The sequence below is a fragment of the Centroberyx gerrardi genome, chromosome 9, assembly GCF_048128805.1.
Source record: "Centroberyx gerrardi isolate f3 chromosome 9, fCenGer3.hap1.cur.20231027, whole genome shotgun sequence".
NCBI lineage: Eukaryota > Metazoa > Chordata > Actinopteri > Beryciformes > Berycidae > Centroberyx > Centroberyx gerrardi.
The window spans coordinates 26,630,910-26,649,775 of NC_136005.1; the positions used below are offsets into that span (position 1 = coordinate 26,630,910).

Here is an 18,866-nt window from a genome sequence, read left to right on the forward strand (position 1 = left end):
TAACGTGACTATTTTTAACTTTGTTTGCAGAATGGGAGCATTTAGAGCATGTAATCATCTGTGTTTTTGGAATATTTAATAACAAATGTCAGGTAGCTGTTTGTCTTCTAGCCCCTCATGTATATACAGTATATGGGTTGTACACGTTTTTGCATACATATTGGGTACTTGCATAACTAATAGAAATGTAATAGTACATTCAGCTAAAGGTTTGGTACATAATACTCGGTTCACAGTTCAATATTATCACTCTATTTTGAACAAAATCTAAATGAATGATACAGTAGGAATATTTACACACACACACACACAATCTTGTTTAGATGTGTTGTGCTTTGTTTTGAGGGTGAGAGTCAAAGTAAAAAATACAGTCCTCCAGTGAAATCTTACTTTAGTGAGATGTGGGGAGAGTTTTGTGGTAAATGACTTGAGTGAAATCGCGCCTCATTCAAATGGTGCTTACTTGCTGTGTTGCAGTTTGAGTTGTAAGAGATGCATCATCATAGGGAATGGAGGAATCCTCGCCAACAGGTCTCTGGGCCAGAGGATTGATGAGTTTGATGTGGTGGCGAGGTAAGTTGTGGCAAATTAATACTAAACTGTGTCACCCAGTGTACATACAATGTAGTCTACAAGCATGGTTTATTTTTACAGGGAGAGATGCACCCACACATTTACAGTTGCATATTACAAGGAACTACACTTCTTGTTGTTCCATGTTACTTACTTAAGCTACAATCTGCAACTTTTCTCCTTGAGAAAAGTGAATTGACAAATTGAGAAAAAAGTTGCATATTGTAGCTTTAACTAGTTTTCCAAATCCTTTACCTTGTATAAATGAAAATGTACATACCTATATGAACAGGGAAAGAGTGCAGGCCCTGTCATCCAGGGTACCTATGTAATATTACCTTATGTGCTTCTGGTGTAATGGCTCAACTGCGACTCGCACGCAAAATCGCGGTATTTGGCTGCTACGCGCCCTGTGTGATTCCAGCGTTACACTCCCAGCATTTTGCACTGCATCACAATATTTTGTCTAGGATAAAAACTTTTAACCTCTTCTGATTCGGACAATGCCGTTTTTTTCAATTGATTGTGCAGCTGTGTGTTGCAGGTTGAATGAGGCCCCAGTGAAAGGCTTTGAGAAAGACGTTGGCTCCAAGACCACCATGCGCATCACCTATCCAGAGGGGGCCATCCAGAAGACAGAGCGCTATGAGAGACAGTCCCTGTTTGTCCTCTCCGCCTTCAAAGCTCTGGACTTCAAGTGGCTCCGGCACATGGTCTTCAACCAGAAGCTGGTAAGACAGCTGACACCTTCAGAACAAGAACCATACAAATCCATGTTGATGTTGTTTTTAAGAACATCTCAGTTATACAGTCACCTCAAATCCGTTTGAGCACGAGTGTGATTCATCACCTGAAAGTCCACAGCCTCTGCTCTCTTCAACTATGAATGTACAAAATATTAAGGACAGGTGAATCCAGGTTAAAGCCATTATCCCTTACTGATTGCCCTTATTGAATCTATACTAATCACAAAGGAGGAGATGTAGATAAAGAGAAGCATACTAGCTAGAGAAGGATTTTTAAGCTTTGAGGCAACTGAGATGTGGATTGTGCAAAAGAAGCTGCAACTCAATATCATACCATGTACATTCAGTGTACAGTACAGTTACCTGACTGTCATCTGAAAGGACTTAAACAGGGATTCAGCTATGGTTAACCAGCAGATGGCAGTGGGAAGTTAGGAGAGGATGACAGTACATGATAAGCCATGTGCACCTGTTTGTCATGCTTGTAAAGATGCACACTGTTCTGAGTTTAGTGAGCAGCTGGACAAGTTATTAGGGCTGCATTAATTCAGTTTATTGTGTTGCAAATCGAACTTTGTTACACTACATTTACTAAATACCTCTGAAAATGCCTGATTGGAAAAAGAACTGGCTCCTACTGGAGGATTGCAACTATTCTATAATCCTGGATACATAAAAGCATGTAGAGAAAGACAATTTGCAACTGGTCAGAGTGTGAGTTGTCCTTGGTTAGAGTTACTACTTTTACCTCAGTTAGTGAGTTCCTACATTTCCCAGAATGCCTTTCGATAACCCCCCCCCCCCAGAGAAGGGCCGTGAACTTGCTGCTTTCAATCAAAGGTGGGAGTCGGGGCATATAAATGTCTCAAAAGTGTGATCTTTGAGCTGTGTGTTATTTCTGTACAACTTAAAGTGTAGCAATAGAGATTGCGATGGCGTAGTAAGAGCAAGAGCAAGAGTCTTGTGGCTGCATTGCATTCTTGTCTGTTGAGGCTGCTGTCAGTGGAGAAATTGGTCTCTCTGCCTCTTCTACGATGTGTTTCTCCATGTATGATCGTTGAATGTCGGTGCAAAACGGTGAGTCTAGAAAAACAAACAACTCTTTGATTCTGAGGGACTGACACCAAAACCTGACGTTTACTGTTTATGTTTTAGATCACTGAAACATTTTCTGCTATCACTCCATTGTAGCTGCACTGGAAATATCTCAATGTGGCATTTAGCCAGTTTTCCATGGGAATAAGAAAGATACACCACCAAACAACATGTCCGTTTTGCTGGTCTATCACCAGTTGATACCATACATTGGTGATTCCACCTCTAAGCAGTTCATGAAAGCTTTTACAATTGCTGTTCTAAACACCTATGAACTGGGAGAAACCCTCTGCTGCGATGCATTTTACATTTACAGGAGTAGCAACAGTGGTTTGTTTCTAATCACTGTTGACAACTTGGCAACTTTTCAGACCACCCTGGTGAGTTTATTTTTCAAAAGCGACTAATTTAATGTCATCTCTGACCACAGGGAACAATGTTAATGTGTTAACTCCCCGAGCATTTGGCGTATGGCTTAATGAAGTAAACTTTAAAAAAAAAATCATCTCCCTTTCCTCCATTATGATAAAGTTATCCGGTCGGCGGTCAGAGCTGCAGTAGCCAGTGTGCCCCTCCCCTCAGGTGAGTGGAGACATTTAATGAAAGGACTTAATTGGCTGCTCTGTTTGTGAATAGATAACCCTTATCTCTTGGAGGAGAAATTGTAACCCGTTGAATTTCCTTACATGCGTGTATGTGTGTGTATTTGTGTGTGTGTCTAGACTCCATTCTTGGAGCTAATGTTACCAGGGGCATTTTAAACTCAAGGACATGGCTGCATTCTCTGACATTGTAACACAGTAACTCTACCCGAAGAAATGCAGCTAAGTCGACTCATAAAAGCAGTTTCAAGTTGTCTGTTACCGTGTTAACAGTATTTTGAAACACATGTCAATTAGTTGACAAGAGCTCTAGGCCAATATGAGCAGGAAGGGGAGGGAGAGGTTTTCGATGTCAGATGAAACAAATTAGACACAAACAAGCCTGAACATGAGAGGGGTTGGTTAGACCACAGATGTGGCGTCAGGACTAGTGACATATGAAGTGTTACTGTTCTCATTTAAGGGAAAATCCATCATGCACGTATGAATATAACAACAACCACAGGCCACAAGGTCAACCCGGCATTCCGAGGTTGCCTGCTCACAGCTCAGATCTGCCTCGTCTCTTTTCTGAGAACCAGCTGTGGTTCCACACACGACGGCTGCGCACGCTCCAATGGGAATACGACACATTCCTGCAGCCGGAGTCACAACATACCTGCTTTCTACTCCCTTGCCTTCCTGGCAGGAGATCGTCCGGGGTCAAACGCTCACGGATCTCCAAGTAGATATGAATAGAGGGATAAAAGCGAGTAATGGCTGTGGAAAGTTAGCCTAGTTGTGCAGCGTTGTGCAGATGATCTCAGTGGGCTTCTGAGATTGCTTCTCGGCCATCCGGGGGGCAGCCGGGTGAAGGAAGGTAGAGTATATGTATGGTTTATTTTTTAAAGACAGATACTTTAAAATCATGAAAAAACAGCACACACCCAGTGAGTTGCTGACTACTGCTGTTTATCGATTTCAAAAAGGAACAAGATAGCTACACACTCTTCTCTTAATTGTGTGATGCTTGCTGACCAATAATGAACATCATGCAATTAACAGAAGAGTGTGCGACTCTCTTTTTTAGTTTTTACAAGGACAGATACACCCTGTGATGGATTGGCGACCTATCCTGAGAGTCTCCCTCTACATGCTGGGATAGGATCTAGCCCCCTGTGACCCTGAAGAGGATTTACACTAGAAAGGCCAAGCCACCGTCAGTTGATGGCTGTTTTGAATTTTAGAATTGAAATATCACAGCTCTCAAAATCCTAGACCGGTCTTACTAGAGTTTCAAAATCGCACAAGGTTGTTGTAGATGTAAACTCTGTTTTTTAAAGGCGCTATAAAAATAAAGATTGTTATTATTAAAGCCTCTGTAGGTAGGTTTTCTAAGTTCACATTTGTTTGAATTCAGCAAAGGTAATGTCCATTGTTGGGTGGACATAAATCAGCCATCATCTCGGCAATAATGATAATGCTATTGCTCTGCTATTCGCTTTCAACGTCAATTTTGAGGCTCCGGCATCTGACTAGTTGAGCTAAACTTCCTGTTTTCCTTCAAACTTACCTACCTAGTCTTTAAGGATATAGATTGACTATGCATGCAGTCCTGTAACCCTGACGAAGGCTGTTGCAGCTGCAACATGTTGGTTTTTGAAATTAAAGCTTCGTAATTTGTTCTCCAAGAGCAGCTGAATCTTTTTCATTCCTTTGCTTCTTTTTCATTCATGCACCTTGGAGGAGCTGCAAGGTTGCGACAGATTTTTTGCTACCTGACAATATTGGACACTTGGTACGGGGAATCCTTTGACTTCTAGCAGGCATGCCTATCCAACCCCCAACCCCCATGAGGCTTCAGCTCTGATGCACATCAGAAAGCAGTCGCTCTGCCAGAGCACTGAGGGCAGAACAGGAAGCCAGGGCTTCACCTATCCTGTCAGGAGGCGGCGGATATCACTGGGGTGGTCCAAGCCCTGGATCAGTTTTCACCTCCAGTGACAGGTGGGGGCAGAGACACTGACGAGTCAGTCAGCCATGGCAGCCATATTGCTGCATCCCTATCCTGCTTTATTGACATGTTTTACAAAGACCTACAGTGTAGCCATAAGATATCTCACCTCTGTAGTAATCCACGGAGTCTTATCAGTACAAAGAAGCATTGATAGAATCTGTTTACGCATCACGTGCATCGTTGGCTGTCGAAGGCAGTATAGGTGTAACATTTGACACTGCCACACAGTCATGTCGGCTGAACAATAATGGTGTCAGAGGGCTTTGAAGCTGATGAGGCCGGCCTCATTTCACAGCAACACTTCAGGATGGGAGATCAAGTTACTTCTCCCAGTACAGGAGTGCAGACAACAGAGCCGTTGGTGGACACACACACAGACTTGTCACTGGTTATGAATGAGCGAGAGTGTTGGCTGGCAGGAGACTGATGGCACGATAAGGAGAGTGGCGAGGCAGAGACTGAGAGCTGGCATTGTGCTGTAAGGACACAAACGACATCCATCACAGCCAACAGTCCCGATAGAAAATCCCCATTAGAGAATGTGCTACAGGCTAACAACTCCCTCAGACAAGGAGTCTTGCACAGCTGGCATCAACAAATGCATGTGACTGTTAAGGCAATACTCAAGTATTCCAAGTTTTTGAGTTGGCACATATGCACATAAGTTGTTTACAGTAACCCACATAAGCTCTTATCCAAATTATGAGAAACAAAAATGTGATGACAGGGATATTTGCCACGAGACATTCTGACAATTCTGTTAATTCATGTTTGATCAGGATGAATAGATGCATATGACACAGCTTATCCCAAAGTTTCAAGTTTATTTGACATTTACATAAAAATGCATTGGAATTCTTGATCATGAGCCGCGCGTCATTCAGCAAAAAGAACACATAAGAACACTTGAGAAACAGTAAAAAAAAGGACAAAGACACATCAGAAACAAAATAAAAGCATGATAAAACAAAACATGCAGCAGTACATGCATTGTCGGCAAAGTGCGATAAATATTACCTTAAAGCTACACTAGGCAACTATGTATATTGGCTGCTCCAAAGAGGTAACTGGTAAAATTTTGAACTTCAATACCAAGAAATGACCATACGCGACTCCTGAATTTCATATGTGCAAATAAGGTGAATCCACAGCCTCTCAATTAATTAAATTGTGATTCAGGCTGAAAAAATCTTGCCTAGTGCAGCTTTAACCCGTATACGAGCTATTATCCGGAATACTGTGCGCATGTAAACACATTCATTGATACAGTGATACAATGGATGTGAGAAGTGCTTGTCATTTGATCCTCTCCGCGGTGTGCAGATGGGTTTCCCACAGACCGTTGTGTCAACCCAGCGCCGCCACAGAGAGGTGTTCGGTTCCCATCTCGGTTAGAGGAGCAAAATGGTCTCTGTCAGACAGGATTACCAGCTGGGCTTTCAGTTAGGAGCTCACAGCTTAACGTGGAGCAGGGTGACAGCGCTATGCTAGTTAGCTAATAGCTCATACCGGCGCTGTTTGGTTTCTCCCTGCCCCGTGCTCCGGCATACCTGAGCGCCGCGAGCATCTCAGTGGCAGGTATCCCAGTAACTGTTCATACAGACATCAGGATTGCTGGGCAGGCCACTGGTAATTAGCCTAATGGCCCCAGGTATATTGATACAGGGGCTTCCTTTCCTGGCTGGCTTTGTTTGCTCCTCTTGTTTTTCATCAGTGTTTTTAATGCTGTTGACCTCTCCCCTCCATGTCTCATCTCAGGGTATTGCTTTCACTGGGCTGTTTAAGCGCCATCATATTTTCCACTCCTTTCCATTCTGCGGCCCAGCATTACCACTCAAGGGTTTGCATCTTGTTGGTAGTTGGCATAACCACTTGTTCACACTGTGAGCAACTTGGTTGACGGGCCGCTCTATTTACCTTATTCATTCGGCGGCCATTTTGAACACTTGGGGTGGGAAACTCTACCCAAAAGATATATATAGGTAGCATTACTTACTACATAAGTGAGGACAAGATAAACAGTTACCAAATTAGCTAGCAATCTCGAGGACAACCACAACGAATTTTCATCAGGGAAGTTAGTTAGCTTACTAGCTAGTTAGTAAGCTACTAGCTAGCTACCTAGTGCTTCAAATATATTTTTCAGTGGGGAATCTGTGAAATGACAAATGTTTGTATGATGTATCTTGGTTCACAATAGTACAACAGAGCGGGCTGGACTTGCTCTTCCATGTAGAGTTAGAGATTGACCAAGAAAAATAAGCTAAAATAACCGTATGTATTTATACAAATCATGTATTTTTCGCTGCTCTGATACTGCCTTTCCTAATGTCAACATAGCTAACTAGAAAGCGCTAACACACAGTAAAGGTTGTTTGTCCCTGCTGTGCATGTGATTATGGTTCTCAGGTAGCATAATGTTTTCATTAGTTCAGCCCATTAGCTTCATGTAAGAGCAAGACGGTCATTTTGTGCCTCATTACATCACATCTGGTTTTGATATTGGGAGTCCCTCGCACTTCAACACTTCATTATTAGCAGAAAACCTAAGTGGCAATAATCTCTGGAAAGGGTCTTTGTTACAGGAGTTTGACCACCTGGCTTCATTATGAAAACCTCTGTGGAAATTAAATTTAATCTCTTCTGCTTTTTATAGGTCCATGCAGACCACAAAGTAGCAAACTGTTAAAGGGTTGACCTAGCATGTTCCTGTTCAGGGTGAACCGGTTAGCCTATGGAACATGACAAAGAAAAAACTAGTATGTGTTCAGAGTGGTAGGGCAGCTATACAGTATGTAGCTATTACAACACTTTGCTCCTAAGCTAATGAAACTTTTAGCTAGTGTTTTTGTTTGGAAAATGTGTCCCAGGCTTTCAGAGTCCCTCAGTGTGATGTTGTTGTGACAGAAATATAGTTTATAGCCAAGTAACAGGGAGGTGGGTCATGTTAGGGCAAGTCCTTGACACCCTAACAAAGCACTTCAAAGCTACTTGTCACACTTCACGGTCACCTTTTTTATTCCAGCTGTCAAAGGCACACCTGACGTATCTGCACAGGTGACGCCCATTAAATTCACTGACCAACTGTTTTGCATCAGCTCTCACTTGGCCAGCCTTGGGTTGAGGAGTTCTGTAGGTAATCATGGAAAGAGCCGCTGCTCTGATTGGCTGGCAGTAGAACGGGGTCTGCCCCTCCCCCTCGCCTCAGTCGGAAGATGATTGGTCAACTCCAGTAAAGTTCTTCATCACAAATCAACCATGGTCTGAGTGGCCCATTTCAGGCGACATTTTTTCTAAATACAACAGCACAAACAGCAAACAGCACGATTTTCACTTTTCATTTAAGATTGCAAAACCCAAATCACTGAAAAACATTTCCATCTCTAAAGATAACCTACCCGCCTCACACACACACACACACACAATAAATGTTAGGCTTTCTAATTTGTCGAGTATGAGGGTCACACTAACATCACTCTCTCCCTTCCTCGCTATTTATCTCTCAGCGCAGCACTGACGGTTTCTGGAAGTCGGTGGCCAGGCATGTTCCCAGAGAGCCCAGCGACATACGAATCCTGAACCCCTACTTCATCCAGGAAGCATCCTTCAAGCTGATTGGCTTGCCTCACAACAACGGCCAAATGGGCAGAGGGGTGAGAGACCTGTTGTTTGATTCCCTGGCAGTCAATCGTGGTTTAAGTATAGCTGAAGAAAAGCAGCAGGAACAGTCAGCTGTTTCACACGTAGCAGTGAGTTAATTTGCTGGGACTGGAGCCCTAGTAGCCCGACTCCCCTGTCTGTCTGTTTACATCAGGAGCGGTCTGTCTTAACACACAGCAGATCCTCCAGGTACCCAAGCACCAACACAGACCCAGAAATGAGTCAGAAAACAGTGTTACCATTAGGCTGGTACAAATAGGACCAGGCTGCAAATCTCAGGAGCTGTAAGACGTCCACTGAGGGATGAAATCAAAAACCATAAGAAATTATACTTTGCAAGTATGTTTACATGTACACACATGTTCTGACTTATAGGTCATGTCTCGGTTAACCGCTTTTTGGTATAATCTATTCATATTTATGTTTGAATCCCAGTCACAAATGTCCCTCTACACAGGAATGCACAATGTTGGAATACTACAGTGGTAACTGACCCTATGCAGCAAATGAGAGAGTTAACAGCACTACACCTGGTCAGTGTTTCAATGTAACACCGACAGACCTGATACTGGACCATACCCATAGTAGGCCCAGTATGGGTACAGTACGTGTGCAATGGAAAAGGTCCAGATTGACTAAGACTGCATAACATGGGCAATTTGCAAATTTTTGTGCCTCCATTTCTTGAGCCCAAAGTTTTTGTCTTATTCACTAAGAAATTTATGCAAATCAACTTGTCCTGGAAGCCTTGAAAAAGAGCACTGAGCAAGCAAATAGCCTCATCATCACCAATTGCAAGCACAAATTGCTTCAGCTGTAAGACTAATTCACCAGTGTTGGCACCCCTGCACCCTAAAGCTGCTTTATAATTGGAGCATTCTTTGATCTGATGTGAGATTCTATGAAAACCCTCTGCCTTGCTGCCTGACTTGCTGGCGACGATGTCCGCGTCTTGCAGCAAATATAGCAGCTATTCTGAATGGACAAACTCTTTGAGCAAAGTCTTTACACCACCTTTCAAAAGATCTTATATGCGCTACAATGATTTGGGGGAGTTGGTGCTGCAAAGTGTTAGTAAAGTGGGTGCAATCTTGATTTGCATGACCTCACTTGCAAATATTTTGTGGGCAAAATAATGAGATTTACATATAATTTGCGTAATATATGCATGACAGGCACAAGCAGCTTTCAACTCATTGTGCACAGTTAGTGAATTTGGTCATTTTGGTGATATAGCATGCCGTCTTCCTTGCACAAACCTTTTGTTAATCTGGGTCTCAATATCGACACAACCAGTGCCCTCGGCTGCTCAGGGAGCCCAGCAGCAGAAATGCCCTGGCTGGGTGAGACATGGGAGTGTTAGAGGCAGGATGGAGGTGAGTGGATGTTGTGGAGGAAGTGCTAGCCTTTCTTATCAGCCAGCCAGTAAAATGCTGCTGGCAGGATTAGCGCTGTCACTCACAGGCCTCCGCTGAGAAGCCTTTCACCATTAACCTGCTGGCAACATCACAGCTGCTGTCTGTTAAAGTGAGTGTGTAGGCCTTCAGCACGGCAGATAAACCTCACAACTCCATTAGACACACAGCCAATAACTACCCCTCATTTCTGAACATCCAGCTATCTCTAATAGGAACAGCAAAGAGAGAGAGAAAGCTACCTCTCATACCATGTTGACGAACCATGTTGTCCCCCATGAATGATGCAGTCCCCATCTGTCAGTCAGTCAACCCTGTTTTTACCTGTAATTATAGACAGTCAGTGTAATTTTGAAGATCCCTGAACGCAGTGGTGAGATGCATCACTTCCCCAAATTTTGTCAAAATCTGATCAGTAGTGTCTGAGATACTGTGTGTGACACATGGACGAATAAACAAATTATGTAGCATCTCCCTTGAGCCAATCCATGTAGTAATGAAATGCTGGAGCACAGGGGTGCGTGTTCATTGTGGGGGGCATTAAAAGTCTCCTTCATCTCAATGACCTATAACTCCCTTTCTAATCCTTTGATTAAACTGTACATCTACCTTTTTGTTCCCCGTGAGGACCACATTGCGTCCTCATCGCCTCACTTAATGTTGTCTGTTTTTTCAGAATATCCCAACCCTGGGGTCAGTTGCCATAACAATGGCCCTCCATAACTGTGATGAAGTAGCCGTGGCTGGATTTGGCTACAACATGAGCACCCCCCATGCCCCCCTACACTACTACGAGAAGATCAGGATGTCAGCCATCAAAGAGGTAATTAAGGACCTGATTTGATAAGGCATAGATGCAAAGAAACTACAACAGGTATTGATGATAATATGTATTGATGATGATGATATGATGATCCCAGGAATAGGTCCATCAGCAAACTGGTCCACAGTAATTCAAATATTTCTCATGGCATCATGTGGAAATAATGGAACCAGTGAATAATAAATGCTGTTAGTCACTCTCATAATCATGAACTTAAGGGGTGTCATCTTTATTAACATGCTTACCTCTTACCCACATTCTCACACCAGTCCGCACAGACAGCCAGTAGAGAAACAACCACTGGATATGTTGTATATCGATTATACTGTCAAAATAAAAGCAAACACTAAATAATGATGTCTTTTTTTTTGCATAATTATCTCATAAAGCACGGCAAACATTTACAAGCTGGCCTAAATATGTGAACCTTGCACAATAATTGTATTTATTTTATTTGTTTTACTTTTATTTATGTAACCAGGCAGTCCCATTGAGATCAAGAATTTATTTTTCAACCTGGTCATGAAAACAGCATCAAAACAAAACACACCAGTGTTGTATAGAATATCCTGAAGCAAAAGCACTCCAATTCAATATTAGTTTAAACTCACCAAGAGACCCCAGCTCTTTAAATAATTTCACAGTAAGTTCCATAAGGAGAGAGCAGAGTACATGAAGGCACTTTTGCTTGACCCTTGGGACAGATGATAAACCGTAAACGGTAATTTCCACCAAGTTTTTAGAGATATAACAGCACAAGAACTCAATAAGCAGAAGCAATACACAGTTGTAAAAGGTGCAAAAACATTGGGAGGAGGCATGTGAATAAAAAACATGCCATAATCATATAGTGGCATAAAAGTGGTGGTGGCCAGTTTGTTTTTAACTGCAAAAGACAAAACATGATTCATCCCTAAAATAAAATCCTAATTTCAGCTTTAATTTGTTAGCTTGTTGTTGAATATTTGGAGTGAAGGAAAGGCAGTCATCAATTAAAATTCCTAAATAAGATTCAACATTCTCAGTTACTTAAAGTTTGGTTTTGTTCAGTTTCAAGGGGTACAAAGTATCTTGTACAGTGTTATAGCAGCTTAGAGGTTATTAAAGGCATACTTTGCAGCACAACAGTAAATGATCATATCATCGGCATACAGATGAAATTAGCATTTGACACATTTTGGCCTACATTATTAGCATAGATGGTAAATCAGAGAGGGCCGAGTACAGAGCCCTGTGGCATTCCTTTACAGACAGATAATATTTTTCAAGTGACATCATCAAGTTGAGTGCACTCCACTAGTTTACAAACCACCGTACTTGGGGCCAGCTTGAATTCTATACTAAGTAATCATCGTCTAGGAATGATGTTTATCAACAGCAAATAATTTTCAATGACACGAGCCATCCTTTTTATTGCCAAGAGTCTTTAAATAAGAGTAGAACGGGTGTTGGATGTTATGTATAGAAATAGATATAGAAATTAGGTGTAGAAACTATGATAAATTTTGGCTAAAACCTTTTGACTTTGTTAAGTGTGACAACTCTGCAAGCCACTTTGGCACGTAGCCAGCTGGTCTTCAATCCATTCTTTCTATTTTAAAAATTAACTTGGCCACTAAAAAATTAATGTAGCCAGTTAAATTATGAATCCTCTGGCCAATGTGGTCATTTGACAAAAAGTTAGTTCGATTTTTTCAAAGACTGGTGAGGTGTTAGTAGCATGGGTTTGAGGCTGACCTAAGATACTCTCAGCTATGAACTTCCAGAGTTTAGGCTGATGAGTCATCCACTCCATCCACAGGTCAGCTGATTGTTGCCCTAGTATTTCCTGCTCTCTACCCTTAAGGGACGATACACCCACACAGAATTCACAGCCACTAGTTTGCTCCAACTGTGTTAGCATTCCAACCAAGCCGTCCGCCAACATCCTTTTTGTTTAGTTTTCCACGTTTACGCTGCACAGGAGTTTACTCTGACCTTTCTCTCATTATTTAATATGCCTCTCAGGAATCTGGAAGGAATCTACCAAGTATGCTGACTTGCGTAATGGGATGTGTACTAAATCTCAAGTGTAGTCTGAGTCTGTGGGTACTGTTTCTGAGAGCGGCGCAACCGCAGGCACTACATCCAGTGTCTAACCTGCCATTCATTCCACTGCTTAAGTACACAGTATTCTCCCCGCTCATAAATCACTCTCAGCCCAGTGACATTGAGGCAGAGTGGCTTGTCCATCGCTGACATGCGATCCCCCTCATCCCATCTCCACAGACTACCTCCGACTTGTGTTTCAGTTCAAAGAGGCGCAGAGCTGTCTCCATCCCACCGCCTGCCATGTATAATTGAGTCAGGGCAAGAAATTCACTTATTTTTATCGGGGCCTTTCTTTTGCCCACCTGGACTGATATTTTTGTGGTGGTGGGTGGCATTTTTTGGTCTAATTTAATAAACACTTGTTTAAAAAGAGACGCACACTTGCACAAAGAATGTTGCTACTGTTGGCATACACTAAGCTGGACTTCTTTTCAAGACTAGTTTTTCTTTTTATCTAGGAGCATTGTTTGCACTCTATGAACTTTCATGCCCCAAGGCCCTGTAAATCACCTAGCCTGAATCTGTGATTGTGTTCTTTATGTGACAGAACCACTGTAGAGCCACCTACCTTACACCTATCTACCTCTGCCTTAATCACCTGCAGGTGGAGCGTTTTTTAATGATTCGTAAGACATTTCTGTGTAATTAGATAGTATACACTGGAGAATGACCGCAAGGATAGGAGAGACGGGATGATATGCAACACAGGTCATGAGTCATGAGGTTCAAACCTATACAACGTTGTGAGGAAATGGTACGCACCAGGTATCGTCTGCTGAATCACCAGGGCAGCCAGCCTGCTCAGGTTATCACATTTCCCCCATAACACAATCAAAATGAGACAGTTAACCCTAACAAGGCAAAATTCAGCAAATACTGCATTTGTTGATATGAAAAGTAAGTGCCCAAAATGCTGCATTGTTGGAGCAGATTATGGGATGATTAGAGTTAGAGAGATTGAATGGAGGAAGCTTGTCTAATCCATGCCCAGAGGATTCCCTTCCTGTTGCACAGGGAAGTAAAGAGGAAGTGAAGAGTGCACTTTCTCTTTCTCTCCCTCTGTCTTCATTTCTCTTTTTTTATCATTCTTTACTTGTGTCTTCCATTCTTTCTCTCTCTCTTTTCCTTTCCGTCTCTCTCTCTCTTCCTCCTTCTGTCTGTCAGTTTACTGTCCCTGCAGGCTCTGAACAAGAACCAACTGTGCCTGAGATACTGTAACTGCTCTCCTCAGAATAGAGCAGATAATTATCCTCTTGAAAGCTGAACGTTTGTGTCAGTTCCACAGTTCCACCCTAAAACGCAATTTGAAGCGGGACGTTTTCACTCGCTAACTCAGACATTCTCAAACTTGTTCATTCTCCAACCCACTGCATTACTGCCATATGAATCATGACTGTCCAATCAAATCAGTTGCTGACTACTCATAGATCCACATTATTGTGTAGGTAAACAAGCACAGGTGTGCGAGAGTATGCCAAATCACCAGCTCATGTGAGTTGTGATTCATAAACCAGAGAAAACATGAGTGACTTGCCTGATTGGGGGGTGGGGAACACAACAAAAGACTGAAATGAACATTCAGACATTTACAATTTGGAATAATAAATTGGAGTTCTGTTTTAGGGTGGATTTACACTTTAAATGTGGAGTCTTAGCCACTTGTCATGACATTCGGCTCTTTGACAACAGCTCCATGTCTGAGAGGTGGAGGTAACGATCAGAGGGGCTGGTCCCCTGAATCATGTGTGAATCATGAGTGTTGTTCTGAAGCCATTAGAAATCCCTGGAATTTCCTGAAGCGTGCAGTGTCACATCTCTTCCCACAAACATTTCTAATTTGCCAGTGAATTTCCCTTCTAGTTCATGAAGCCTTTACAGTCATCTCCCTCTCTGATGCCACTTGGTTGTGCTTCTGTGAAAGTGGTTACCCACGTTGTTTATTAGGGGAGAGCCACACGGAGAGCAAGCTCTTTTACAGCAACACCAATGATTCATTTAGAAAGTAGAGTACTTCAATATACAAATTAAGTATGTGATTGTCAAATAATAAAAGACTAATGAAATTAAAATGGTTCTAAAATTTTAGTAATGACAATTAAAGCTGCTGCTTTCAATAAATCATTACCATTAATTTGACACATTAGTATAATTACCGTAAACAAATGAGACCATCACTGAGAAGATTGGCAGCCTCTACCAGCCTGTACTGCATTTTACATTGTATGATACCAGGTGCGAAATCTGATGGATTGCTTTCGGCAATTAGAATTCTTACTTTGCAAATAACGCATAACTTTGTTCCAGTTCCTCTATTCTAACTGCATAGTTTCAACTTGACATTAGCTTACCTGGTCTGAATGCATATTGGCTGTTATTTTATCCTTCATCTCGCTCTTCAAAACAAACAGTGGAGCAACACAAGGGAGAGAAATGTGGTCTTAATTTCAAGAAGTACTACTACTAACAGTACTGTTGGCATGAGATGGAGGCTACCAATCGTCTCCACCATGGTCTCATTTGTTTACAGAGATTACACCAAGGTATCGCAACAAATTTGACAAAGATATATTGATTTTTAAAAATGCCACACATAGCACCTTCAATAAAAAGAAGAAACAGAAAAAACAGGGTGGAAATACATTTATAATAGAAAGTTCAGAAACAAACAAAAAATGCATATTCAGCAATCACTATGCAACTGAAAAGACTTGGCCTCTCCCTGTCATCCCCTCTATTTTGGGACAGTGGGGAACACAATGTCCTCCAGCTTAACGGGCTGTTGACTCAGCGCCACTTTTATCTGACCATTGTGCCTCTTGCCCTCGACTTGTCGAGAGTGTCATTTTGGGCCGAAAGGTGAAAGACGTGGAGGCCCGCATTTTGAGCCTATTGCATGTTATCTACCTAACTCTCCTCCTATCTTCTGTCTCTCCCCCCTACAGTCGTGGACTCACAACATATCTAAAGAGAAGGAGTTCCTGGTCAAGCTCGTGAAGGCTGGCGTCATTCAGGACCTGACCCGCGGGATCTGCGGCGCGGGATGCTGACGGCCTTCGCGCAGCTTTGCCGGGTCTCGTCCCGCAGCGCTCTGCTCGGCTCAACCTGCTCCAGCACCTGATGGGCTTGAAGAAAGAAAAACAAGGGTCAGTAGGCCATTTCCCCTCGCAGAGAGCAGCGGTGACAGTCGTCATCCATCATGGACAATGCAGAGAGTCTGGTTTCCTCTGTCTATATATAAGGTTTATTTTTACAAGGACAGACCCAGTGACATATTGCAAGCACTTGTATCACAGTATTTAGCTAATGACGGCTAGTTATCAATACCCGTCCTTGTTGCCGGCTGCATTTCCGTGGGGGTGAGGTACCCTTGCTCAGGGGTATGTCGGCAGTATTGGGGATCAAACCAGCAACCTTTGGACAAGGCCGCCCGCCTGATCAAGCTGCTCCTCTGATCTGCTGCAGACTGATAAGTCAAGAGAAGTGGGTGAAGATGCTTGGTATAAATATTGAGCCTGTGCCAAGAATACCTCCAGAAGAAGTGTCCTTCTGCTCATGCATTTGAATGTAATCGCCATCAGACAAAGGGTTCTTTTCACATCATATCTACTTCTTCTAGTTTCTGTGTTAAACCGGGCGCACAAACACTCTCCCTACACTCTCCTTCCCTTAAAGGAACAATCAGTAATATTTTACTGGCTTGTTGCAAAATAACCATAATATATCAGCGGGGCTTCGCAAGTGTTGTTGATCAATGCCAGTCACTCCATCTTTTACCTCAATGCTGCTGAGATTTCAAGCTTTCTAAAAAAGCAGTGCGGTCTGTACTCTCTGTCTAGGTGGAAATCCTCCACACCCCCAGGCATTTCAATATACGTCCAGGCTCCGCCCCCTGAACCGCCCCCCTTGTGTTCACAACTTCTTTCATTTTCATTTGTGCATCCATGCAAGAATGTACTGCAATGAACCGATTGTTCCTTTAAGATGTTTGAAATTCACTTTGATCTCCTTCCTCTTTTCTACTCAATGCCAAGAATAGAAGCAGGACACCTCTTGATTTATTTTAATGAATCCACTGATGCCTCCTCATTTTACTGTTTTATTGAATCATTTGTCTGTCACATTTCAGTCAGCCCTGCTAAAGGCTGGAATCTCAGGCCCACGGTCATCAATCATAATCTATTATCAAGATCAATTTAATACAACTGAGCTTTGTGATTTTATTTACCAAAATCAACTGCATTGTGACGTTTGTGTGTGTGCAGATGCGTTGCTTAATACACGCTGACCTGCACACTTTCACTTTCACGTTCACTTTGGTGAACTTCCTGCTGTTCAGATGCTCAAGCCAAAGTATTCATGTATTTATTGTAGGCCATGCACAAGAACACAGACTGTCAGGTTAATCTGACCAAAACAAATAAAGCTGATAATGATGCTGTATTTTTAACTCTTGTCTGTTGTTATTTAATGAGCTGCGTGCAACATGGGAAATGTTTGATGATGAAGAGAAAAATCATCAAATTTGCGTTTCTGTTCCCTTCCTCTGAAAGTCACATTACAAAAAAACAGAAGAAATGCAATGGTTATGCGTACTTAAGTTCCAATGGTCAAAACTTTGATTTTATTCTTGTATTCTTATTCTTATTTTAAAGGATAAGTTTGGCAATGTTGTCTCTTACGTACCTGTAGTACTTGGACCCACAGAGAATATTGACCCCAGAGTCAGCTGTCAGCTGGCATATATTGACAATTGCATAGCATTGGTGGAGGCATGCGCTCTACTGAGTGCCATCTAGTTATAACTGTATTGGGATTGTCACAGGATCAAAAGCAAAAGTTTCATCAGATCCCGAGCCAAACCGTCCTGTTGTACACACTATCAGATCGTCTCAGCTGTGGCAACATTCTCCAGCTTAAGAGATGTGTTCCCTATTTCCTGAGTAGTTAGATATTTATGAGTGGATGGAGGTAAACATGGTGGTTGTGATGAGTCACTGTGTGCTGAGCCTCAGCAGGATATTAGTATGGGGAGGAGAGGGATGTTTACAGGTCAACTGTGTCAGTCTGGGTTGTCAGAAAAACTGCAAACACCTTAACATTTATCTTTACATTTAGCCTGTTATTTGTCTTCATCATACACTTTGCATATTATGGGGGAAAAAACTAGAACTCAAGTGTCTTCATAGCGTTATATTAGTGTTTCTGCTTTGACGGAAGAGCACTAATAATGCCATTTATTGCTTAACTGAGATGCCAATGCAGAAACTTCTTCACCACAATGTGACAAAGGCCTGGTGTAGAAAAATGATCTGATATGCAAACGTGATGGTATAGCTTTAACCTTAATCATGGAGCTCAGGTGTCACTATATTCACCAAGATAGATAGAAATAATAAAGAAATCAGAAGTTTGGTCCAAACATTTTGGCATCAGAGCCAGAGAATAGCTGCAGAGCTATGAAGGCTTGCTGCATTGCCTGTAGCAAGAGCAGCTCAATCATTTGATTTGCAAGTTAGGTCAGGTTAATATGCTGTTGTGACGGGGTTGTCCTGAAATTCCTGGCAATCTAAAGACTAGATTTCCATTCATGCAAAACACATGGAATATGAAGAAGATGAATACAACGTCATGGAAAATTGTGGATGGTCCAGGTAAATCAGTTTAAGTCTTTAAATCACTACAGGGTGTTAAGAAGCTATTTTTCCTAAAGGTTTGAGCCCACAGTGCATTCCCCCAGATGCTCATAATGCTTATATCATCTCCAATTTGATCTGCAACCAAAGATATAGTAAAATAGCTTCTAATATCTTATACTATAGCGAAAGTTCAGTCGGGAAGTCTACTTTTCTTACGCACACACTGTCT

At 42.2% G+C, this 18,866-nt stretch overlaps 1 protein-coding gene across 3 annotated transcripts in view; it reads left to right on the forward strand.

The window, feature by feature from the left end:
* The window catches only part of st3gal3a (ST3 beta-galactoside alpha-2,3-sialyltransferase 3a), a 37,408-nt gene extending 21,067 nt beyond the window's left edge, over positions 1-16,341 (forward strand). For all 3 annotated transcript variants that reach the window (XM_071906919.2, XM_071906920.2, XM_071906921.2), the window contains 5 exons: positions 478-573; positions 1,118-1,304; positions 8,519-8,665; positions 10,764-10,910; positions 15,944-16,341. In XM_071906919.2, coding sequence (XP_071763020.1) covers positions 478-573; positions 1,118-1,304; positions 8,519-8,665; positions 10,764-10,910; positions 15,944-16,048 — 682 coding nt within the window. In that variant the 3' untranslated portion in view covers positions 16,049-16,341. The remainder of the gene's footprint in view (positions 1-477; positions 574-1,117; positions 1,305-8,518; positions 8,666-10,763; positions 10,911-15,943) is intronic.
* Positions 16,342-18,866: the final 2,525 nt, after the last annotated feature.